Source organism: Corylus avellana, chromosome 3 (assembly GCF_965113065.1).
Source record: "Corylus avellana chromosome 3, dhCorAvel1.hap1.2, whole genome shotgun sequence".
NCBI lineage: Eukaryota > Viridiplantae > Streptophyta > Magnoliopsida > Fagales > Betulaceae > Corylus > Corylus avellana.
Window position 1 is genome coordinate 31,514,945 of NC_142492.1, and position 25,802 is coordinate 31,540,746.

A 25,802-nucleotide genomic window follows, 5' to 3' on the forward strand; every position below is an offset into this window, starting at 1 on the left:
TTTTTAGGAATATTTTTTGTCTTATTGAAATTTCTATAATGGCAATTTTGTCATTTTACTAGCATTGGGGGGCAATTTATCAATTTTTTTTAAGTTTCGGGAGATATTGTCGCAATTAATTGTTTTGGAGGGAGAGGGGGGGGGGGGGGGGAGAGAGATTATCAATGTAGTGGTAATTTGAGGAGGTTAAATGAATTCTACCATTAAATTATTATGTTAATGCCTAATGGTAATACTCAAACTCCTAATGATGAAATGATGTAATGGTGGGTTTAGGACTTCAGGGTTTAGGGTAATACTTAAATTATTATGTATTATCATGAATCATGATTTATATGATCTAATGATCATATCATATGATTTAAATTATTATCATATAAAATTACTATCTAATGCCTAATGGAAATACATAATACTCAAACTCCTAATGATCTAATGTAATGGTGATTTATATGATCGTATGATCTCATTAAATTAGATCATATGATTATTAATTTAAATTATTATCATATTAACTTATTATCTAATGGTAATGCTCAAACTCCAAAGTCCTAATGATCTAATGGTCATACACTCATACTTAAATTATATGATCATATTATCTCACAATTCATACTAATATTATCTTAGATCTAACATCATGTGATATGCGATATGTGATATACAATTTCTAAGTATAAAGTATCTAATGATAATAATTTGATTAAATGTCACATTAACTTATACCCTATGATTATATGAATATCATATGGTATATTTATTATTATTGACTATATATATATATATATATATATATATATATATATATATATTTGTTACTTAATAAAACATATACGCGTATACGAGCATACTCGTAAGCTTAACCGAGTTAAGCTAAACTTATTTCATTTAATATTCAAGTTAGAACTTATATTCACGAAACGATTTATTTTACAATCAAGTCGAGTACCAATTAACCTTATAAAAGCTTATTCCGAATTTGACATACTTATACCCCGTACCCATGTCATAGTTGTAATGGAGCAGACCTAAAAAGATTATAATAAAAAGTACGAAGGTGACTTTTTCCTCTTTGCAAAAATGGCTAGGAAATGACAAAGGATTGAAAAGGTTGGTTGTTAGAGCATTCCCAATGGAAGAGCCAAATGTTACTTTTATCTAGAATAGCTCTTCAAATGTTCAAAAAACCTCCCACATTGGATGAGCCAAAAATATATGTAAAATAGATATTTGATTAAAAGAGCTAAAAAAAAAGTTAAATGTAGCAGCACTTTTTAAGGGAGCCATTTTATTTTTTAGTGTTTATCTCTCCTGCTTTATCTTTTTCCCAAATATTTTCCCACCTTTTTTTTAGAAATATAGCTAATCGGATGTGTAGACACTTAAAAATGGCTTAGCTAAACTAGATAAAAGTGAGTTTTAAAGAGCCATTTTACATAAAAATATGGCTCTTCCATTGGGAATGCTCTTATGTGACACTATTTTCAATGCATTATGACATGTCTCCGCGTTCCAATTGCGTACCGCGCACGACCAACAAAGATCAAGCCCGCGTATGAAAATGAACTAAAAGCCAACGCGGTTTCCTTGTTCCTTCCCAAAATTTCCAGGAAATGACAACAGCTTCTCCTCCCAACCTCTGACCTTGAGCCACAACGCACCTAGGCCTCTCAAACCCAGTATTCACAGAGAGAGTTCGTGAAATTTTCACTTCCTCTTTGGTTGTTTTGTTTGATCGCGAAATGGGTTGCTGTGCGAGCCAGAACGCCGACTCGAAGGCCAGTAGGATAGCGCGGTGGCGCTCGACCGGCATTGTGGCTCTCCGAGACTCCAAGTTGAAGGTAATCTCTCTCCCTCTCTCCTTTCCTGTATCGCCTTATGTATATTAATTGTATTTAAGCCTTTCTGCTTTTTTTTTTCTTTTTTTTTGGGTTTTGTGGGTCTTTGAGTTCTGTGTGGAATTGTGAGGGAATTTGGGTTTGAATTAATGGGTGTGTTTGTTAGAGGGTTAAAGAGATTTGGCCAAGCTGGTTTTAGAAATTGTCTCTTTGTATCACTTGTCGTTGCTCTTAACAGTTTTGATTTGGTGTGTATATTAATTGTATTTATGCCCTTCTGCGTATTTTTGGGGTTGTGGGTCTTTGTGTTCTGTATTCAATAGTGAGGGAATTTGGGTTTGAATTAATGGGTGTGTTTCTTAGAGGGTGAAAGAGATTTGGTCAAGTTGGTTTTTGGAATTGTGTTTTTGTATCACCTGTCGTTGCTCTTAACAGTTTTGATTTAGTGTGGGTAATTTAAAGTAGAAGAGAGTTCAAAAGTTCAAATAAGTGGACGGGCTCTCATCTTGTTGAGAACACAAAATATTTCATTGGTTGAACTTGTCAGTATTGTCGCATTGGAGAACACTAAAATGATTTAGATACAATGGTTCTATCTGTTTTTAAGTTTTTGCAATTAGAGTGGTCAATGTATATTTCGATTAGATCAATATAGAGACACATATACCCGCATAGATATCTCTTCAATGCATTGAGTGAACCCATATTTTATGGTTTATGCATGCATAAGTAGAACAAAACATCATCATAGATTGGTAGATGTCAATATGTAAAAATATAAGGAGGTGAACTTGTGGATACTATAATACCAGTTGAAGAAGTACCAAATTTACTTGTTTATACTCTATTTCCCTGCAACAGGCATTCCCAAATGAAGTTTTCGACCTGGAGAGATCTGTACGAACTCTCGACTTAACACACAATAAAATAGGTAATGCTCTATTTTTATTTATTTATTTATTTTTTTCTGAAAAGCATATGAGTCACTTGGTTAACTTTGGTGAAAGAGCCGCTTTCAGCACTTGGTCTCATACTTTTCTGTACCTGATCTCAGTTAGTAGTGAGGAATTGATGTTGTTCGTTTTTTCAAACCCTAAAGAATGAAGTTGTCTTACTTTTAACACCTCTTAGGCTCTTACTAAATTTTTCTTTCATTTTTGCAGTTGACATACCTGTGGACATAAGCAAATTAATTAACATGCAACGCCTGGTAAGGATCTTTAAATTCAGTTGTGTACATGTGCTGTAACATTCCATGATCACATGCTATAAAAGCATTTTTCATACGCATACATTATATAACATTTAGTAACATTTTTGGTGTTGAGACAGCTGGTCAATTTTGTGATGAAAAGAATGCTTCTAGTTTCAACCAATGAATACAGTATATGCGTTATTTATTTAAATTAATAACATATAAAGATTTATATTCGGAAGTTTAGTCCGTGTAACATACCAAGTTAAACTACAATGAACATAGTTGTAAAAGGAAATTTCTTGCAAAGAATAAGAACATGCAAATGTATATTAGGGTCCATTTGGCTTTGCGATTTCAAGAAGTGTGATTTAAAAATAGCGATTTGAAAACACGATTCTTAAAAGCTCAGTTAATGGTAAAATTGTAGTTTAGCCTTTAAAATCGTGCGTTTTTAAAAATATACCCCTTGCGATTTGAAAGTGCAGATTTTTTACGTTTTCAAATCGTACTTTTTTAAAAACACAATCACAAACAACACATTTTTTGCAATTTGGTTTAAAATCGCAATGCGAAATGCACCCTTAATAACAAATATGGTAGAGAGAGACAGTGGTTGGATGCTTGAGAGATTACCTATTAATAGCTTCATCAAGTTGTATAAGGCTTTAATGCTGCGTGTCTGCTGCATCTTAAAGGGAGAAGTTGGATAGAGCCATCCAGCTTCACAAAGCTTTAGTTGGCATTAGAACCCATTGTTGATTTGAATCAGTGTACCTAGGTTGGCTAACACACATAGTTGCTAACCAAGGGACATTATTGGAGGTAGAATGCTCTAATGGAACTGAATTTCTCTGATATTCAGTCTCTTTATCTTCTTAGAATTGATCAATACAAATATTTATAAGGAATAAAAAATGTACGGCCTGATCTGGCTGTGTTGGAAGCAAAGAGTCTTAGAGAGGGACATACACCAGAAAAGATATTCTTTGGAATTAATTGTAAGTGATTCATTGAAACATTTCATTGTTCTCTCTAGTCAAGTACCTCATTTATAAACTTTTCTCTAAGAGCCTTTCTTGTGACTTTATCTCTAAGGCTTATCTTTGTTATATATTTTTTATGACATGATTATGCGCACATGATTCTTTTCGTTCTTTCTTTCTTTCTTTTTTATTTTTTTTTTACAAAAATTCCCATTAGTGCTCATTATAATATGATCAAGATAGGCAGGACATGAGCTTAAAATTGCTCTATCTTTTCAGATCTTATCTGAGAATCTCATCGAGCGACTACCAACGAATTTGGGGAAACTTCAGTCTCTAAAAGTTATGACACTTGATGGAAATCGACAAACTTCTTTGCCTGATGAATGTAATTCTCTTCTCTAAATAAGTAAGAGAATGCTAATTTGTAAATTTTAATATCGTTTATGTGCCTGCCTTGGCTTTATCTGCGGACTTCCTAGATTGTAGCTTGCATGAGATTTTTTCACTAGCTTCTAACCAGATTATGTGTTTTTTTGTCTCTAGTGGGGCAGCTGGTGAGGCTTGAGCGGTTATCTGTCTCAGGAAATTTGTTAACATGCTTGCCAGAGACCATTGGGAGCTTGCGCAATGTGAGTAATTTTATCCAGTGAACTGGAATGCTATTTGACTGTTATGCTGCTGCTGTGGTTTTGGTCATTTCTTTAATGGTAGAATAGTTGAAATAGGAGTCAGATGCAGTAGTTGTGCTTGATGATCAGAATCACAAGTAAAAGTTAACTTCACATGACTTTTTGAGCATTTAAATGTCACTTTACAAAGGCATGACACATTTAGCATATGTTATAAGTTCCAGGCATCTAATATTGATTATTTGACTTTGCAGTTGTTGCTTTTAAATGTGTCAAATAACAAGTTGAAGTCTCTTCCAGAATCAATTGGGAGTTGTTTCTCGCTTGAAGAATTACAAGCAAATGGTATGTTCAAATCTTTCTTCAAGTTGATGTGTTCTTGTATAACAACTGTTGCCTAACACGCTAGAACAAAAAGTGGATTTGGAAATTATGTAATTTTCTGAGATTTAGAGTCATAATTTCTGCATTTGCAGAAACTCTTAGCTCACTGCTGAATATATATATGTTAAAAAAATCTTCATCAACTATTTGGCAAAGACCATGGGTTAGTTTGATAACACTTTTTAGATGGTACTTTTTGTTTTTTGGCTGAATTTTTTTGACGCGACATAAAGGCGAAAATAGTTTTGAGTGTTTTGGTAATATTTTGTGTTTGAAGTTGTTTGTTAATGCTTTTGTTTTTTGTGCAAAAAAGTAAAAAACTTCTCTAAAAAGTGTTATCAAACAAGACCCATATTTTTCTTAATAACATTTTTACTAAATTCACTTTGACAATTTGTTACCTCTCTTGTTGAGGTGTTGAATGTCATCATGTGCTTCTCAAATTTACGATCACTATGAATTTGTTAAGCTGTTCATAGATTAGAGTGTCAATTTAGTGGACATGCTGGAGGCGCGATTCTGCCTTTTGTATTTCACATGATATCTTTTCATTATTTAACTAGTTCTTTTTGAAGAGTTCTGAGTGAACTTTACTTTGGTACCTATGTGCTATGGTTGTAATCTATTGATTCTATTTTTACCACTCACAACTACGATATTCTGGATGGCCTTTCAGATAATCTTATTGAAGATCTACCTGCATCAGTCTGCAATCTCATTCATGTAAAGTCACTCAGCTTAAACAACAATAATGTGAACCAGGTATTTTCCTCTCTCTCTCTCTCTCCCTCCCTCTCCATTTTATCACATGCATGTGGATATCTTGTCAACTTTCCTCATATAATAAGGGGGTTAAAGAATGGCAGAGTCGTGGTTCTTTTGAATCCCTTCATACTGTTCTATTTATTCAATATAGCTGGACATGCCTGTATTAATATTTAGTATTGCTTTCTGAACAGATACCTCCAAATCTGTTGAAAGACTGCAAAGCTCTGCAGAATATTTCCCTGCATGGAAATCCTATTTCTATGGATCAATTTCAGCAGGTATTCCATAATTTCCTTTTGGATTGTTATTTATTTATTTGTTCATTACATATTTCAGCAAACTTCTCAATATGTATGTCTCAATCCAACTAAACCTTACACACTTCTAGATGGAAGGATTTCAAGATTTTGAAGCAAGAAGAAAGAAGAAGTTTGACAAGCAAATTGATTCAAATGTGATGATGGGGTCAAAAGGCCTTGATGAGGGTGTTGATCTATGAATGAAGTAAGTTCCACGCCACAATCTCTATGGTTACTTAAGCATCTTGCACCGGCAGAGTCAATTTGTAAACATGTCCATATATGTTCAGGCTTGATCTTGAAATATTACCAATCTGATAATTTTTGGTGCTCTATCCAAACTCTTCAAGTACCAAAAGATTTATTATACTGAGTTTAAGAAGCGTCAAGCAAAAAGGAGAAAAAACAGACTTTTAGGGAGTAATTTTGTTCGGGAATCTTGAATGTAGGAGGTTTTCGTATTCTTGATTTAGTGGTTTGTACAATCTACTAAAAACTTTATATATTCTCACCATTTTTTGTTATGTTCACAAATTTGATTCTTTATGTATATTTCCTTAATTATGGCTCTTCTTTATTTGTAGGACCTATTTGATGCTGGCTTTCGTATCTACCACAGTTACAGCTGCATATGGTAATCAACTTATGCATATTTTCTTCTTGGTTGCTTTTATTTTTTTGATTGTTATGAATGCTCTGAACTTTTTATTCTTTTTTAACAGACCAGAGGGGGTTTACCGGAAGAGAATGGGTGTTATTTCTTGGCAGACATAAATTAAAACCAGCTTTTTATTTCAGCTTGGGATGGACAGACAACATTTGTTTATACCTCTTTTGTCGCATGTGAAATAATGTCTCCCAACTCAATTCTATCACATTGTAAATGGTGGTTGTTTTATTATTGATATGCCTGTCATTTTGCAGGCTTGTATATGTAACAAGTGCTCAGGCTGTTATGATTCCCAGGACAATTCACTGTACATCTATTATTGGAACTTAATTGAATGAACAATTGGTTGACACACAACTCTGGTAATGTCCAAGTAGTGTTGTTGCATCTAATTTGGAAAAGTGAGTTTCTCTAGCAACCATGGGAGTAGAATCCGTAGGAATTATGTAGAAATGTGCTTGTATCTTGGACAAGTGATGGATTTCTAGGTTTGGTCAAACCCCACTCAAAGGAAAATTATTGAAACATGTAAAGTAAATATGTTCATGAAAATATAAACTAGATATTGAAGTTGAAGACATGATAATTAACTTCAAATTTGAATTCAATAGAGTACTTACTAATTACAAAGTAATTGACTTGAAAGTTGAATTTGAAATGATGAAGAATAACACGAGTTTGGAAAACATAAGATACATTAAAACACATTTAGGAAACATTCTGAGATGATTGGAACTCTTCTGAGAGCTTCCTTAAATAGAAAAGAAAACTTGTCTTTAGGTGATGGTATTGTTCATGAATGGTAATCTGTAGGGTCGCATTGTTCATGAATAGTTTTTTGTTAGGGTGGAACTATTTACAGCTGACTTTTAAATTGGAAACTTCACATGATAACTTGTCGGGCGCTATTTACTTTCATCTTTTCTTCTGAAATTTTCACATGGTAGAACTGAAACTTATCACGATAACTTTTCAAGCATTGTTTACTTTTCAGCTTTTTACATTTCGCCAAGATCATAAAGATCTTGGGAATCCTGGTAAATTGAACCGAGATATTAACTACTCTCAACCTTTTTTATGACGACTTCAAACTAATTAACTTGTAACATCAATTCTCTACTTGATGATCATCAAGTTAATTAGTTTATAGAAATGTCGTGTCCGTTTGCATGTGAGATGCATATTCAATCATTCATTTTTAAATAATATTTGAGAATCATATGTTTTTTTAATAATTTTCCTTTCAACTTTGTCATTGCTATTAAAAATGCATGTGCATCTCATATGCAAATGGACACATGACATTTATATAGATTGAGTTTGAGGAAAACTCTATCCCATCTAAATAGACTTGGCCTTAGATGAAAAAGAAAAATTGCTACCACAAACAAATGATCTCATCTACACCGATAGTTTAGTATGAATTGACTTGATTCATTTGAACATTTTAACTCTCGTCTTGAGAGAGGCAATTTACACCCCTACATAACTCAATATATGGTATCTAATAATTTGAAAAAAACCAAGAAAATATATACAACCAATATAGATTACCTTATTTATGGTAGGAAAATGCTAAAGACCAAACTATTTTACCCAACTTTGGGCCAACTTTTGCCTTATTTTTTAATTTAACAAAATAAAAAATAAAAAATGAAAAAAATGTGTGAAGCAATAATTTTTTTTTTTTTTGGTCCTTCTTTTATTTGGTATTTTTTTTTTAAAAAAAAAATAGTATTTTTCTTCATAATAATATTGTGAGATGTACTCAAAACAAAAAGATTTGATTATTCACGATCTTCTTCCAAACATTGTAATATAGTTTTTATTTTTATTATTATTATTTTTATGCCTCAATCTTGTTTACATCTCTAAGATTGTGACTATTTTTTTATTTTTTAAAAGTTATTGAATGTCATATTTACCTCGAATTTATCTATATCAGCAAGGACAGGGAGGAGGGACTGGCATAGGCCATGACCCATCAATTCCTAAAAACAAAATAATTTGAAGGTAAAAAATAAAAATTTATAAGGTAAAAAAAAATTATAAGGTACTAGCCGTTCGCAGAATTTTTTTTTGGCCCCTTACCCCTGCCCATAATAATTTCTGGCTTTGTCCTATCTACCAATAATATCATATTTTGTTTAGTAGTTATAAAAAATCAATGGTCTAGATTCAATTTCACTATTTCTCTTAGGAAAAACTTGAAATTTTTAAATCACGTTTGGGCTGCCCAAGGTTAGAGAGAGAAAAAAAAAAAAAAGAAAAGAAAAAGCGAGCCAAAAACCCCCAATCAAGTTGTTTCCTCAGTTCTCCGTCCACATACCACGTGTCATCCTTTCGCTTCCCTGTAATAGAATCTTAAAATCCATCACCAACCTCGTGCCAATATAAAACCTTGTATCTACGTCCCTCTATTCCCATACAAGAAGGGGCAGTCCCCGTAATTAAATTTAGATACGTGTCTCTTTTTGGTATTTCGCATTCTCGGACAACCCTTTAACAAAAACAACCTAACCCTAAATTTGCCCTTTTCGTTAATCGCCGCCACTTTTCGATCTAGATCCTTTCTCGTCCAAATTCAACCTCGATTTTCCTTCTGAATTCTTGATTCAAGGTTGGATTTAATCGTTCCTCGCTCTCCTCTACCGATCGATCCCAACTTTAGCCCTAGCCGTGATTTCCATCTAATTTTAGGGTTAGGGTTTCAGAAAATTTTCGATCCGTGTCTTCGATCTCAGATCCGTGAAACCCTTCTATGGATTAGTGATTTTGGTTTTGGGTCTTGTTTTCCTCGATTCAATCTTTTCCGATCTGTAAACTTACTATTTTTTTTTGGGGGGGTTTCGGAGTTTGATTCATTGAGGGGCTGTTTGATTCTTAGATCTTTCAGGATTTTGAGGTGTTTTCGCTGCGAGCCGTTGTATATGTTTGTGGTTCCGATTCAATTTTTGGAATTTCGTTGAATATTTGAAAATCTAAGGTTAGGGCTTGAAGAAATTAGGGCTTTTCTTTATTTCATTGAATTGGGTTCCGGTAAAGTGAAACTGTTCGATTATTCTCGAAAATTTCCCTTGATTCTTTGTAAATTTGAGTAGTATTTCCCAATTCGACGATCTGATATATCATTTGGCGAAGACTTCTTTTGAGGTATAAACCAGTCCTTTTGTTAATAATTATGAAATTTTAGCGTCTCATTTGTAGTTAATCATAAAAGATTATCTGTTGTAATTCTTTGGCATTTTTTTTTTTTTTTTTTTTTTTTTAAATTTTACAGTGCTCTGGGCTCATTTTTAATATTATTTTTGTTTTCTTTGGTTTTTTTTAGGGGAATTAGGATTGTAGCTATTTTTACCAAGTTGCCCTTTATTAGAGATGGTGCTCTGTTTATGAAAGGGTTGCCCAAATCACTGGCCCCACCTTTTTTTTTTAAAAAAAAAAAAAAAAATTAGCCATAAAATCTAATAAAAAAAATATTTTTTTGGATAAGGTAAAAAATAATAAATTGACTAATACAATTCTTGATAATGTAAATAGCGCGCTACTTCTTATGGTTGCGGTGTTAATATGTAGATGATTTATGTATGCATTTTGATGGCTAATAATTCCTTGCATGTCTGAGAAAAGGGTATCTGATGAAATGTACAGAAGCATAATTAAACACATTTAGTTTCAGAAGAGTTCTTAGGATGACTTTGCTTCATATGAAAGCTCATACTAATTGAAAGAATTAGGCAAATTGTAATTGGCATTAGCTATTAATTACAGCAAGAGTCTTGGTCTGAAATCTTTTTTCTTTGTATGTTTTTGTTGCAAAAAGCTATTAAATGACCTGTTTTTGTTCAATTTTCCTTTTGTGGTACAATTATCTCTCTTTGGTTGCTTTGTTTACAACTTACAGTCAAATGATAATATGAACGTTCTGTTTCTTTCGTTTTGCATTAACTTCTTTCAACTCTGTTCTGCAGTATAAAATGGTTCAGAAAAGGCGCTTTGATGATGATGAGGTGCTTGAGGTTTCTTCCAAGCTTCCAAGACAGTTGGGACACAGTAATCAGCTAGTTTCGTTTTCGGAATCTGTTTTTCCTGAAGATACTCCCCAGATCCCTCACAAATTAGGTGAGACATTTAGTCTCCATTAATATGTGGAATGCTGAATGTGGGTTTCTTTAAGTGTGTAAGGTCTCTTACTAATGTTAGACATGAGAGCCTTGGACTCCTTGTCAACCAAAAAAAAAAAAAAAAAAAATTTCTATGATGTGAAGTGTAAAATGGGAATACTATCTGAGCAGTTGTATACCCACCAGATGAGTGCTACTTCTTGTGTGTCCCATTCCAAGTTTTGCCTGGTTGTGTAATTTTACTCATCCGATCTCCTCTGAACCACATGCAAATCCAAAATACTTATTTTAGCCATATAAAAGGTTTCAATGATTCATTTGTGAGCATTTTAGTAGAGTTTTAACTCTTTTTAGTGGTCCACCTTTGTTGAATAACAGAATTTTGACTCTTAACCAATTCATTTTTTCTAGTTTGAATGATTTTTATTTATCTATTTACAGACAAGCATTTCTTTATGCCTGGTTAAAAACTTTGGAGCTTGAATTTAAAAATTGTTTTGAAGCAATTGTGCATGTGCATCATTAGTTTTACCCGTTGGAAGATAGTGTTTACATGAATTCCCAGGATCATTAAATGGTATTGTTTTACTCTCCTGTTTCCTGGGTTGTCTTTATGACCAAGTGATTGGATGCAAAGACAAGTTGATTGGATGATATCCTTTTGTAACCTTTCAACAAACACTCATTGAGTTCTAATGTGTAATTGGTAGAGGGTGGATTTGGGAAAGGTAATGCTGAAGTTGATGAGAAGCTCTCAAATGGCATATTTACTGAACTTCCAAGTGCCGAGGACACTGAAGCCAGTGTTCCTGGATGCATTTCCATCTCCTCTTGGGCCACCAGCAGTACAAGTGAAGAAGATTTCTGGTTGGGGGCACCAGTTCATGGATCTTGTTTCCCAGACTATTTTCATGCCGAGCGTCCAACAAGGACATTATCTCGCGAGTATATCTATTCTATACTTTTGGATGGTCCTCCTCGAAAATGTGTTCCTATTGGACCCAATCATCAAGCTGATATTCCAGCATGGAGTTCACAGGGTACCAAGGCTACTTCAAATCATTTAGATACATCGGAAGCAATTTCAGACTCCAACCCCATCAATGGGGATGAAGATGAGAAGAGACTGATGGGGACCTGTGTCATTCCAATGCCTGATTTGGAATTGTCTTCATGCAACGGTGTCAAAGTTGGAAATGGTAGAATTGATTGCAGCTGTGAGGATGGGGGTTCTGTTAGATGTGTCAGGCAGCACATTATGGAAGCAAGGGAGAAACTTTTGAAGAACATTGGGCTAGAAAGATTTGTGGAGCTGGGGTTTGATGACATGGGAGAGCATGTGACACAGAAATGGAATGAAGAGGAGGAATATTTGTTTAATGAAATTGTCTTCTCGAATCTAGCATCGTTGGGTAAGAATTTCTGGAAAAATCTCTCTATTGTCTTCTCCTCCCGAACGAAAAAGGAGATTGTTAGTTACTACTTCAATGTCTTTATGCTTCGGAGGAGGGCCGAGCAGAACAGACGTGTCCCAATGAACATCGATAGTGACAATGATGAATGGCAGGGGAGTGATGATTATGGTGACAATGAACTTGGAATGACAGAGGAAGATGAGGACTCTGTTGTTGAGTCTCCTTTATATCACGATGATCCAGGTTCTGATCGGAGCAGGGAAGATGATTTGCAAGAGAATGATAAGGATGCTACAGATGGAACCTGTGATAATAATGTAGATATTGCTAGTGGAGAGGGTGTCACCAACGTTTCAGAAGCAAGCCCTAAGAAGTTGCCTGGCAACTGTGGTTCCAGTCCCTCAATTCTGCTTCAGGATAAAACTCCTTTGGATGAAAGTGGAGATGGGGAAGTCCAAGATGATTCGTGCACATCCTCGGATTTGGGGGTTGCCTCACAAGTGACGCAGGCAAAGTCTGCAAACGGCAATCACTGGCCGAGTGGCATTAACGGGTTAAGCAGCGGGGTTGGCCATGAATATATGGTGGAGCCTTGCGACACGAAAGTTTGGGATGCCAGGTTTATGCCTTGCCCTAAGAATAAAGTTGACTTATTGTCAACTTGCAGTATGATTGAAGAGATTTTTGGAGATGGTCAGAAATTGAGCTAGTTTTGCCAATCCGCGCACCAGATGTAGTTTTTTCAGAAGCACTTGAAATCTGAGGCTTTCATGTGGAGACCATCTCACGAAGTTTCATCTCATAGATAGGGACCAGGGAGGGTTAAGTTTTGTCCTTTGTACATTTGCCTTCATTGTAATATAGTGTTTTAAAAGGCGATTGGTTACATGTGCTTAGGTCCCCTCATATTTTTTTTTTGTTTATTATCTCCATATTCATGTAATTCAAAAAATTGTCTAAAAGAAATCCACGATGATTATCTTTGTAGGGGGGGTATCACCCTTGGATGGGGGAGATGGTTAGCGGATACACACAAGTATAAGGATATAGGATTCAGTGATATAATTTTGAATTACCTTTCTAATGATAGATTTATTACACAAATTTTGTTTCTCTTTCTTCCTTATGTCCTTTTTGTGTCTTTCTAAAACTGATGTGATTTTAAGATTACCATTGAATTTGTGATAAATTATTATTAGATTTTGATGTATTATAAATGTGAAATGAGATTTGAACAAGTTGTATAGTGATAAGTAAAAAAAATTCTTTTTTAAAGGGATAAAAGAAAGAGAAAAAGAGTGTCCATTTCCGCGTCATAAAGAGTGTTCATTTTCGTGTCATGTCTAGCGATTTCGTCTTTGTCTTGGCCGATTGCAACATAGCCTATCCAGGGTTATTAGGTGGGGCCTAGCTGGGTGCCTTTTTGATCCTACGTGGCAGCTAAATATTCGAGGCCTAGGTTGCACGTAGATACTTTGCCATATGGTAACCAGCCTTAGATAGTCCAACTCTTTTTAACAAAGAGTAATGATACAATGCACGCGGCGTGCGTGGCACGCCCATGCACGCCTGTGCAAATTTTTTTTTTTTTTTAAAATAATAATAAAATAATAATAAAATAAAATTTTGTGCCTGGCGTGCATCACTGTTGATGCACACCAGGCGTGCATTGTATCATTACTCTTTAACAAATATATATGAGAAATGTTGAGGGTCAATACATATATTTTTATATTTGGCTCATCTCATCTTACAAATCAATCATTAGATTTGTAGATTTACGTATATTTCACATAAGTTAATGATGAACCTTACAAATCTAATAGTTGATCTATTAAATTTATAAGATAATATGATCCAAATATAAGGAAATTATTGACTCATAATATATATATATAGTAAGTAAACAAGATATTTTTCCTTTCTAACAAATGTTTTGGCAAAGCCTTAAATTTGATTACTTATCAAAGAGTAAAAAAATTCCTATTAATCTGTGCCAAGGTGGCCTAGTTACCTGTTATCAGGATTGACCGTAATAAGCGACTCTATGTAAAGTTTAGACGCAATGGCTTATTCTAGGATTTTACCATTTAGGACAGTTTTTTTACTTTTTAGTAAAAAAAAAAATATAACAATCAATTTAAAACACGAACAATTTACCATTTATGAAAGAAGTTTTTACCACAATTAACCACAAAACTATAATACCACCCAGTTTTCACACACTGCATGTGGCGCTCCGTACTGACGGGACCCATCAAATAAACAAACAAATTGTACAGAATCGGAAGAGTGTGAGTCACGTACAACCCAAGCGCCACTTTTGCATTTCATTCCTCTTTTTTTTTTTTTTTTTTTTTTTTAATCCAAAAAGGTTGGAGGAAAGGCCAATTATAACTATCTTACTCGAGCGTAATTATAATAATACTGTGGGGCGTTGCTCAAGAGGAGCTTAGACGGTGTGAACCACAGGTGCTCCAACCTTCAAGACTGATCGAGCAAAGTGACTAATACTAATAGGCTAAGAAATTTTCAATGCTAGAGTCAAACCCAAACCTTAGTGCATGGTCTTTCAACTCCATCAACTTTTTCTCGAGAAAAAAAATAAAAAATAAAAATTTAACTCATTTTTTATTTCATTTCCTTCTTCTGGTAGCTGAGAGTACTCAGAATATGCAAGCAGAGACTCACACACACTGAGTCACACTCACACACCATATACACCCTCACAACAAATGCCACTCTTTCCTTCCCTCTGTGCCTTGCCCCACAAGCATACTTTTTGACTCTCCAAGACGAAGAAGAAGAAGAAGAAGAAGAAGAAGAAGGGAGCAGATGACGAGGTCATAAAGAAGAATATCAGCAACAATGAGAATGAAATCACCTCGGAGTCGCACCAACTCGGTAAAAAAAAAACATAAAAACCCCTAAATACCTTATTCTGTCATTGTTTTCTCTCTCTCTCTCTCGTCTCCATTTTTGTACTTGGCACTCCATTTTCGTTGGACTGTATTTTGGGTGAAGTGGGGTTTGCATTTTTTTTTCTTCTCTCTTTTCAAGAATGTGCTGTTGAGATTTCTTTTTTATAATGTTATGGGTGAATATGGTTTGTATTCTGGAAAGTTTAATCTCTGTTTGGATACAACCTGTTGTAGGTTTTATATTTCTTTAGTAGCATTGATAGCTATGAAGCCATGTCCATAGTGGGCTAGAAATGTGTTGGACATCTTTGACCCTCCTTACGTTGCCACTAGTATACCATAAAATAATTTGGAGTTATAATATTTAATTTCCCAACAGGGCACAAATGTACAGGAAACTTCGAGCCCGAATTTACTATGATTTTGAAACTGAGTATAAATGTGGGGAAGAAATTTTATATACTCTTGACTCAGTGTAATTGTTTGATTAACATGGCTTTATGTTCCATTTAATTTCTAAAAATTTTGTGGTACATTTGTTTGGTTTTAGTAATCTTTTTCCTATTTAAACTAATTAATTTTGAAAGTAGAATGTTGTCAGGATTTAAAAACTTTATTGACTTTCTACCAAAATGTTGTTGTCACTTCCAGTTAGCAACACGTATTAAAAGATTGGTTTGCTTCTACTGCTATTTGAGCTACCAACTGAGCATCCTAGTTGAAAGATCTTGAAAGCAACTCTTGTTGTGCCTTTTGTTTTTATGATTGCTAGGATTATTTGTATCACATAATTGAAGTACTAATGACATATTTATTGATTTACTTAGAAAAAGTATTAATTACATATTTATTTCCATTGTCGTCTCTTTAGTTGTTTATCATTGGTACCATCAACATTTTTGTTATCATGACTTAGTATCTAGTTTTGTTTTGTTTTGTTTTTTTTCTATTATAGTATCTAGTTTTGTTAGTATTTTAATATGCGTCCTATATGATAATGGTCCATTTTCTTTTAGCCTTACAGGTTTTAGATAAGTATTTGACATCTCCATGTCTCATTGTTTCTAGCAATTTATTCTTTGTATTGAAGCCCTACATTATATACATTCTTCAATTCTATGCCCCTGTTCTAGCCTATTCTTCAGTTTTATCACTGTAAGATTTTTTCTGACTAAGATACAGTATGAGTTCCTACTTTTTAGAACTGCACTACACTCAGTTACTTTAGAAATTGATAATATTACATATGTTTTTCTGTATATTTTATCTTCACTTCATGCTCATTTGTACTTCGCATAGGTTCTTTGCAGTTACATTTTATTTAGTCTGTCTATAACTCTATGGTTTCAGGTCTTATGTAGACCATTTTTTGTAGTCCTAAAGCTATTCAGTTTAACAGAATTTCCTATACAGTTGTTATGGGTGCTTGACATGTTTGGGGTAGAGATGGAAAGAAGTACACAATAACCTAAGTCGAATCCAAGCAAACAGAAGGAAGTTATGTGCCAGTAATCTAGATTAAGACAAGTGATTTAGTTTTTGTTTCAGAAACTGCAAAATCTGGTTTGATCCATGATTGTTATGACCTCTAGCTACATTAATGTCATATTGATTTTCTTATTTCGTAGATGTGACGGACTTTTGGGTCAAGTTTTTCTTATTTCATTCTTTTTGCCTTTGATTGGTAATTTTAATCTGGAATTCATATGTGATACTCTTCCACCTTGCAGGATGAACCTTGTAACATATGTGGTAATGTTGGATTTGAAGAATTGATAGCTACTTGCAGTAAATGTAGTATAGCTCATGAACATGTGTATGATATTACCCTTAGCCCTCTCTCTCTTTCTCCCCTCTCTCTCTCTCTCTCTCTCTCTCTCTCTCTCTATGAAGGAGTGTGACCTTTATTTCCCTCATTTATTTTTAGAATAATGTCTTCTAATTATGATCAGTCTGCATAATTTCTAGTTCCATCTTCTTTAGGTATATTGTTTCTCTTGTTCTTGAAAGTAATGAGAGCTAATGCTGCTGGTTCTTTCATGGCCCAAATGCAGTGTGTTTGAACCCTAATGTGGTTGGACAGATCTCTTATACTTATTCTTTTCTGCTCTTGAACCATCATAATCATTCTATCTTGTACTTGAATAGATTGGATGTGTATGGTATCGTCTTTCAACCTTATCTTTTCTTTTCCTTGCTTTCCTATAAAATTATTGTTTGAAGTTCCTACTTGCCTACACCAGACTCCCATGATGCCTTAATCTAATTTTTTTGTTTGATGAATATAATACGAAGATTAGAATTATGGTCATCCTTGTTCTCAACATGTTTCCATTTTTGCCATTTTTTTTTTTCAGTTATTGTATGTGGGTTAATCTCCAATGGATCCCAGAAGACTGGATTTGTGAATCATGTTTGTCAAACAACATAGTTTCATTAGAAGCTAGTAGGAAGAAAGACACGATAAGAACCATGCCATTGGATTCTCCTGACGTTGTTTGCCATGAAAGTATTCATACATTAGGTCCCAGTTCACGGGGGCGGGCTTCTTCTAGAAGGCAAAAGACAGTTGAAACTGGCAAAGTGAAGTTCATTCCTACTGAGGAAGTAATTAGGCTGTCATCAAGAGCCACTGAAAAAGGAAATCCTTTAAGGTTAAAAATACATGATAGTGTTGGACCTTCAGGACTTGTGAAGTTTCCTAGGCATGGTGGAGTGCATTCAATGACTAATCAACAGACGCCTAAAGCATTAAAAAAATTAGAAGGTGATAACTTCTTTTTTGTTTTTTTCAAGATTCTAGTTTTACATCAATTCTAGTTTTTCAAGTTCTTACATCTTAGCCCGAAATTGAAAAAGGTTTTTGAAAGGGACGGAAGAAACAGATGAAATTCTCAAAATCTCTCGAGGGTGTAACAGATTTTTTTGTGCTTGTGTTGATTAAAGGTGTATATGTGCGACTGTTCATCTTATACCTGCAGTTGCTTTTATGTTTTCTGTGTCAGAACCAAAGGCTCCAGTCACTTTCACAAAGGAATATGGTCGCAAGGAACACCTGGTAGCTGCCTTTGCATCTGCTAAAGTAGTTCAAACCTTTGAAACTAATGTGGAGAAGGCTACAAATAAAGCATCATGTGCATCTTCACCATCAAAAAAATGTCTGCCTGTTGTCAGTACAGGCAAGAAAACTTTTTTGTTTTCTTATTTAAGTTGTTTTTGCCTTTAACTGAAGACTGTCACTTTTTCATTATTGAATGAAATGTCTGACTCATTAAAATAGAAAATTTGAAATGGTTTGTCCAAAAAGTTTCAATGAAGAATACGAGGCGACTAATATATGATGTATTACTTATAAATGCTTTTACACTTGTCATGATGGAAGAAAAAATGACATAGGATGGCGAAAGGAAAATTAAGGGTTATGAAAATTAGAGTTGGTGTGTGTAACAAATTGGGTATTGGTGAAATTGGTGAACAAATTAAGGGTTTATAGATCTAGTTATCTTTGTTGGAACCAAAGAATATACAATGAAAAAGCAAAGAATCACCACTAGCATCGCACTAGTACTCCATTACAAATCTAGTAGAACTTACCATTGAAAACCAGCTTGTAAGGCGCGGCTGCCTAAGAACTTATATACACATGGTTAAGATTGCACTTAACTGACGTGGAACACTTACAATTGTAACATACCACCACACTCCGCAGCCGATGATTCACTTTGTCGATATTGACTTAATGGTAACTTTTTTTTTTGTTTTGGTAGCTCCATTCACCTGTTAGTTTCAATGACTTAATATTATGTTCATACATAATACAAAGACATTTTAATATAGCATATACGTTACCCTCTTTGGGACTTGGCTACAAAGTCACAACCCATTCGATCTCATACTCTACGAGCTATGTCCGATCTCGTACTCAATGTGGTGGCGGCTCTGATACCAAATGATACAAACCTTCGGTAGAACTTACTTTTGAAAATCGGCTTGTAATGGAGGGTGTCCAAGAGCTTATATACACATTGTTAAAATTACACTTAACCGATGTGGGATAGTTAGGATTTTAGCATAGGAACTTAGGAATTACTCCTTCTGAAAAACCATTAGATCTTCTAGGGTTTTAGAGAAAATTCAAAAGGGCCGTAAAATTCTGATAAGATGTCAATTATAATTAATCAAGTCATTGAAATAAATATAGGGTTCCCAATAACCTAACCGTAAAAGCACTTAGTCATGACCCTTGAAAGAAGTTGATTTTGACCTTACATTATTCAAACATCAAGTAATTTTGTAGGTGTATCAATTGCATATGACATGCATACTTGAGGTTCTCCCCTTCCTAATAAAATTTCTGTTACTTATCAAAAGAGAATAAAATAAACGATTGAAAGATCTTGTATCTGTTCCACATTTACATAAAGTTTGTCCTCAAATCGGTTAACATAGATGGAAGAGAAAAAGCTAAACAGTCAATATAATTTGCATCCTCACATTCTGTGCTCTCTCTCAACGCATTGTAGATGCTAGTCTAGACTTGGTGGCTCAACTTGAAATTTTTGAGTCAACTTAAAAAACTTTATTTCCTGCTTTTCTTGGTAACAAATTTGGTATAGACTTGATAGCCTCAACTAAAGTCACCTGCATTTGAACTGAGTATGTTACTTTTCGGATTATAATCGAAAAGTAACAAATTATCTGGGCTAGAAGAAAAGTACATTACATTACCCTAGCACTGTGAGTTTCAATTAATTACGATATAAATTTTTTAGGTACGAGTAGTAATTCAAATAAGTGATGCAAATTGGGATTGTTTGAACCAGTTGGTACAATCCTTTCCTTTTTTATTTCAATAAAGAAAGTAGTGGCCTCACTAGGCAAACCTAGCTATAAAAATGTCCTCCCATAATTGTTACCAACATGCTATGAAATGGTGGTACAAGCTACTATCTTGAGTATATACAAGTTTGATGCTCTAGCCTGGTTGTCCATGCTATTAATGATATTTATCTTTGAGTCCAATTGAATGATTATATGGTCTCCATGTCAGGGAAAGGGCCTCTTATAGCTGCTACAGAAGAGCTTGTTATGAAGAAACCATTGATGGAAGCTCTTATTCCTGCCAAAGAAGTTGAAACTTCTAATATGAAGACACAGAATGCTATAAATAAAGCATCACATACACCTTCACCATCAAGACATTCTTCACCTATTGTCAACTCAGGTAATGGAATCCCTATTGATGCCTATGAATTTACTAATATGAGCTGTTAGGCTCTTTGCATATTATTGTTTTGCAACTTTCATTTGCTGACGTAGAAGTTTCCTAATAACAAACTTAGAAGTGGAGTCAACATTTTTATTTCCATTTTTGCCTTACGAAAGCTATCTTTCACCAATTAGAAAGTATGAGATTCGATTTTATTGGGGGCATTTATTAATTCAGTATTTTGTTTTCATAAGTAAACTCAAAAGGTAATGCACTGGTTGGGAATTTTATCTTTCAATATATAGATATTCTTTTATGTCTTAGTCCTAATGATCTCCATTTCAGAAAAACTGGCTCTCGTGGATTTGGAGGAGGATATTTCTGGAGAACTACCAATGGATCCCCCAATTGCTAAAGAACATGAAACTTCTACAATGAAGACAGGGAGCAATACAAACAAAGCATCATGCACATTTTCACCACTGATGCATACTTCGCCAATTGTCACTCCAGGCAAGAGAATTACACCATTTACTTAAATATTTTACTGAAATGAAGTATTGGGTCTAGATTTTTTTATTTTTTATTTATAAAAAAAATAGGTTTAATGGTATAGAGGCAGAATAATTGTTTCACTTTATTTTAATTACATTTCATTAGGAAAAAAAAAATTAGATTTTTATGATTAAATGGATAAAGTTTTGACATTAAAATGCATATGTCATGATATCTAGATAAGGTATGATTTTACACCAAAAAAATTATAAAAAAAAAAGAAAAGAAGAAGAATGCTACTCAAATAAACTGTCATAATATCATTACATGATATTGAAATTGGCAAATCGTGTTGTAGTTTGGATTTTATTTTCTAATCCAATTGCTCGTGCTAATTGCTTTTCCTGTGTTTTTAAAGGTGGTAACTTCAAAGCTGTTGCTGAATGTAAGAACTCTGCTGTTGAAGAAAGAGACTTGCTGAATATTTTACCCAAATTCAAGCTATGTCATAATAATCTCCCTTCTCTACATGTTACTTGGAAGTGGGTAACCAATCTTCATGATTTTGCATATAACCTATTCTTTTATGACGTTGGAAGTCTTCATTCATTAAAGGAATGCACAGAAGTCAATATTTCTATCATTCTGTCTAGTAGATTGTTTCTTGGTACGCACAGGCAGATTATATTCATAACTTTGTCTGGTAGATTGTTTCTTAATACGTGCAGTGCAGATACTTAATCTTATGATATTGTAGCATTTAAGTGAATGTTTTCCTTAAGGGTACAAGGTGCAAAAGTTGTTAAGTTCCTTTAGATGGTTACTCTAGCATGTAATCTTGTAATTGAAATTTCCATGGCTTTCCTGCTCTAAAAAGTTTTCGTTGTTTTGTCTTTCTTCAGGGGAGACTTTCTTTTTACTGCTACACCTATTAAATCTTATGGTGGTCTCCAGGCTCGACCTCCATTTACTGTCAGTCGGAAAGCCTTGGAGTTTTCAAAAAGAATGCCTCCAGTCCTTCAGGTTCAGCTGCTTCCTCGGTGCCAAATGTGGGCAGAACTCTTCCAGAACAATTGTCCTGATCTTAATGATATTGCTTTATATTTTTTCCCTGCTGATAATATTGAGAGGTCTGTTTTGGAATATGATTTCTGGGTGAAAAACTCATTTTCTTCTTCTTCTTCATCTTTTTTTTTTTTCTTCATTCTAATGGTATTTGTTGGTTATAAATTTCTTTTTAACATGTCTTCTATTGATTTCTAGATCCAAAGGGAACATTGCCTGTCTGATTGAGCTGATGGAGGTCCAAAGTTCAATGATGAGAAGCTGCATTGATGGTGTGGAGTTGCTGATATTTACATCGAAGCAGCTGCATATGGACTCACAGGGTGAGTTATCTGGAATCCATAGCATTCGGTTTTCCTTTATTTTCATCTACATCTACTTTTTCGCTGTTGCTTCAGCTTTTCCCATAGATCAGTATACTAAGGACAACTATTTAGGTTTTCTGATTTTTTTTGGTAGAGATTATTGTGATTAATACTGAAAAGTTGAAATGAAATCTAGGGTTATCAACCGATATATTGGTGCTTGTGTTCAAAGTACCAAGGTTTTTGCAACCTCACCGAGGAGAAAACTAGGGCTGTGAAGTACTAAAATTGTCCTTGCTTGACTGTTAAGTGGGAAAGGAAAGAAGCAAAGTCATGAGATTATTTGAAAAGATCCTTTTTATATTTGATGAACTCGATATTGACTCCGTAGACCCATTTTTATAATGGGAAAATAAGTAAATTGAAAAAAACGAGGAAAAAAAGATTGCTGCTAAATTTTTACACTGAATCTTCCTTCATCTGTGTTGCAGAGGGGAGGGCCGAACAAAAAAAATGTTGCATAGTCTTAAATTTATGTACTTCGTAAAATTCTTTTGATTTCTATTAAGTTAGTATTGACTTTGAACTTATTTGATGGGTTTCCATTCATTTATTTAACTTAAAATTGTGCTTCTCTCATGTGGACTGGAAATCTGCATCCTTATATGTGATATGGACTATTGGAATGGAGAGAAGCCATCACGTTTTTGGTGGTGCCATTGCAGGAATTAGGTGGAATTAAGTCCAACATTCATTAGAAAAGTCTTCTCTTTGTTAGTTTAGTAATGTGCCTTTAGGGATGAATAAGGTCATTTTATGCTTACCTTGTACTTGGGCCTTGCCTTGTAAATTTTCCTTACAAATTACTATACTTTCCTGGTTTAGCATAATTGTGCATTTGGGGATCATATTACTTCAGTTAAATAGCACCTTTCTTTTATGATTTACCTATTTATTATGAAAGTGGCAGAATACTTCTTGTGGGGAGTCTTTCACGCAGTAGAAAACAATCAGACTCTTGACAAGTCAGATGAGGAAGGCACTCCATTCATTTCTCCTTTGGAATGTGTAAGCAATGACCCCACGAGCATGGAGAACGGTGAAGCAGTTGATATGGAAATTGATATGGTAGGTGGGGAGAATGTGGGGAGAGTTGATATTGTTGTTTCAAAAGATGCATCTACGAGACTCTCTGGAATTTCTGAGGAAGAAACTGTAACTGGGAGTACCTTGAAGACGTCTGAAAAAAAGATTTTAAATGTCTCTGCTTTGTCTTCTGGGGATATTGACAAAACTAGAAGTGACTTTTCTTTGGAGCTCCCCTTGCAAAGCTCAAATGGGAAGCGTTTCACTGTGGATGAATTTGGTGTTCCGCGTTTCACTGTGGACCAACTTGGCATTCCTCGAGGCTTTGAGAAGATTGCAAGAACAAAATTGAAAGATACTTCATGTCAGATCATAATGACAACGGAAAAACCTCTTCTGGTTAGTGAGAGAACCAAGGTTTCTGTAAAGAAGGAAATATACTTCTTAAGGCAGTCTCAAGATTAATTTGTGAATGGCAAATATAGGAAATGTAGGTTTTAAGCCCAAACCACAACTCTTTTGAATAGTACAGTTGGTCCAGCAATGTAAAGATCAAGTTAGAATGGGAGACACAGCGTTAAACTGCACTACAGACTGCTCACTTTCATCATACGGTACACAGTGCATTTGTACAGTTCATATCAGTTTCTTTCTCATCATGGAAAAGTTAGGTTGTCCATAAACTGAAATTATGATTTTGTAAGGACTGTTGTCTGCTTGTTCAGCTCTAGTAACCTTTCTTGCTTCCAAAGTGCCTCTTTAATGTTGGAGCAATGTAGTCTCTAGTATCTTCTTATGTGAAACTGTTATGATGTTATTGACAATTGTTGCACATATGTGTGTGTATGTGTGTGCAATTATGGTGCAAGAGGCCATACTCAAATGGGTGAAACTATGCCTGCAAATGGTTGCAAAAAGGAGAGAAATGCTGACTGGAGAGGTAATTATGCAGAGGGAGATTATGCAGTCAGGCAGGGTCTTTTACTTTTCTCAAGCATGGCCAGTGGCTCTACCCAGTTTGCTGCTAGGCTCTGTTATTCTCGCAGTGTTGATATCAAAAACCAATGAGTGCCTCAGGCCGCCTTTTAGGGAGAGGCTCCACTTGCAAAATAAGGAAAAGTTCGTAAGAAAGCTGTCAGTTTGGAGATGAGAGGCACTCCGACACCCAAGTCGATAAAATTCAAGCTCTCAGAGAGTAAAACTAGTAAAAGCCAAGTAAAAAGGAGTAGAAGAGTGTATGTGGGTGTGTAGGGGGTGGGTATATATGGAAGTGCTCCTGGTAGTGTGGTAGCTTTAGTGTGAGTGCTTGGGCCTTCCACTAAGGCTGGTATGCACGTCTTTTATGGCTCCTGGCTTTCTTAGTAGTTCGGCCTTAGACGCCCGTTGGTATGTAATATGGTCCTCTAGTAGTCCCTCATTCCCTTGTTGATCAAACCATGAGAATCTGAATTTGTTTTGTGGGCCTTCCAGTTCCAGTCATAAGCTACTATCTCCGTAGATCATGGCCTCATGGGTGCCTCATTTGGGTAATTGGGTCCTCCAATCATTATGAGAAGAAAACTAAAATTGTTTTCTTGGAAAAGCTTACCACCAAGCATATATGCATATATGCCTATTAACTTTCAACCATGTCACCGATTAGTCTTTGTACCCTCGTAATAATAACTGGGCATCATTCTCAAAGTATACTACCAATCAAAGACATGTACTCAAACAGATTAACTAAACTAATAACTGAGCTTCTGATATTAGTTTAGTTCGCTCTTCTTTTCAAAGTTAGAATGCTTTAAAAGTATCTAGATATACCAATTTTTGTGCACATGCTTTACCTAAATGGGCATCTTCACATCTTGTGTTTGGAAGCATTCTCACGGAATCCCCTATTCTTTTCTATTCAGATTAAGAATGAGAAAGATCATTCACTGCAATCCTCTTTTTCTTATTTTATTAGGAAAAAAAGAAGAAGCCTAAAACGGCTTTAAATAATTCCAAATCTAACTAGATGGCCCGGTGTCATTGGGTGGCTGGTCACCCATAGAGTAGTTGTGATTTTTTTCTTAAAAAAAAAAAGGGTTTGCAAAAAACAAAAACGACTTTTTTGAAAAACGATTTTATTCTTCTATTTTTTAGAGAAATATATATATTAATTTTCGCTGGGGAATAACTATTCCTACGAATAGTATGCCGTGGTTTTCCAACAAAAAAATTAATTCTTATGCAAATGCACCAAATGTTATAAAAACTACGTTACATAAATTTTGGTGAGATGAAAAAAGAAGAAGAATGATATATAGCATTATTCTCATGTGAATTATGGCCCGGTTTGTGCTACGCTTTACTTATTCATCTTTACGGGCCTTATTGGGCAAACCAAAATTGGCCCATCAAAAGGAGCGGGGCCACCTATTGA

General features: G+C 34.7%; 3 protein-coding genes across 5 annotated transcripts; all 3 read left to right on the forward strand.

Moving 5' to 3' along the window:
- Positions 1-1,505: 1,505 nt before the first annotated feature.
- On the forward strand, positions 1,506-7,033 carry LOC132175311 (Leucine-rich repeat (LRR) family protein). Its single transcript, XM_059587205.2, has 11 exons — positions 1,506-1,841; positions 2,700-2,769; positions 3,002-3,048; positions 4,299-4,407; positions 4,566-4,651; positions 4,906-4,996; positions 5,712-5,797; positions 5,995-6,081; positions 6,192-6,307; positions 6,687-6,736; positions 6,825-7,033. Exons 1-9 carry the CDS (start codon positions 1,743-1,745, stop codon positions 6,300-6,302), a joined length of 786 nt encoding a protein of 261 aa, XP_059443188.1. The 5' UTR covers positions 1,506-1,742; the 3' UTR covers positions 6,303-6,307; positions 6,687-6,736; positions 6,825-7,033.
- A 2,178-nt stretch (positions 7,034-9,211) lies between these two features.
- Positions 9,212-13,428, forward strand: LOC132175319 (uncharacterized). The gene is made up of 3 exons (XM_059587212.2): positions 9,212-9,925; positions 10,744-10,894; positions 11,607-13,428. Exons 2-3 carry the CDS (start codon positions 10,750-10,752, stop codon positions 13,019-13,021), a joined length of 1,560 nt encoding a protein of 519 aa, XP_059443195.2. The 5' UTR covers positions 9,212-9,925; positions 10,744-10,749; the 3' UTR covers positions 13,022-13,428.
- Positions 13,429-15,003: 1,575 nt separating this feature from the next.
- On the forward strand, positions 15,004-24,209 carry LOC132175600 (uncharacterized). 3 transcript variants are annotated; one of them, XM_059587588.2, is made up of 9 exons: positions 15,004-15,215; positions 17,590-17,999; positions 18,238-18,411; positions 20,283-20,456; positions 20,787-20,954; positions 21,355-21,478; positions 21,839-22,066; positions 22,200-22,324; positions 23,271-24,209. In XM_059587588.2, the coding sequence occupies exons 2-9, from the start codon at positions 17,597-17,599 to the stop codon at positions 23,855-23,857; spliced, it is 1,983 nt and encodes a 660-aa protein (XP_059443571.1). In that variant the 5' UTR covers positions 15,004-15,215; positions 17,590-17,596; the 3' UTR covers positions 23,858-24,209. The 3 variants fall into 3 exon arrangements, with proteins under 3 accessions (XP_059443571.1, XP_059443572.1, XP_059443573.1); XM_059587589.2 differs by having other exon boundaries at positions 23,277-24,209; XM_059587590.2 differs by having other exon boundaries at positions 21,839-21,985.
- Positions 24,210-25,802: the final 1,593 nt, after the last annotated feature.

Excerpts from the sequence above, each read along its gene's own strand:
- LOC132175311 (XM_059587205.2), top strand. The coding sequence starts at position 1,743 with ATGGGTTGCTGTGCGAGCCAGAACGCCGACTCGAAGGCCAGTAGGATA. Across the intron at positions 4,652-4,905 it reads CCATTGGGAGCTTGCGCAAT|TTGTTGCTTTTAAATGTGTC; the intron begins GTGAGTAATTTT and ends TTGACTTTGCAG. Across the intron at positions 4,997-5,711 it reads TGAAGAATTACAAGCAAATG|ATAATCTTATTGAAGATCTA; the intron begins GTATGTTCAAAT and ends ATGGCCTTTCAG.
- LOC132175319 (XM_059587212.2), top strand. The coding sequence starts at position 10,750 with ATGGTTCAGAAAAGGCGCTTTGATGATGATGAGGTGCTTGAGGTTTCT. Across the intron at positions 10,895-11,606 it reads CCAGATCCCTCACAAATTAG|AGGGTGGATTTGGGAAAGGT; the intron begins GTGAGACATTTA and ends TGTAATTGGTAG.
- LOC132175600 (XM_059587588.2), top strand. The coding sequence starts at position 17,597 with ATGTGGGTTAATCTCCAATGGATCCCAGAAGACTGGATTTGTGAATCA. Across the intron at positions 18,412-20,282 it reads TCTGCCTGTTGTCAGTACAG|GGAAAGGGCCTCTTATAGCT; the intron begins GCAAGAAAACTT and ends TCTCCATGTCAG. Across the intron at positions 20,955-21,354 it reads TTCGCCAATTGTCACTCCAG|GTGGTAACTTCAAAGCTGTT; the intron begins GCAAGAGAATTA and ends GTGTTTTTAAAG.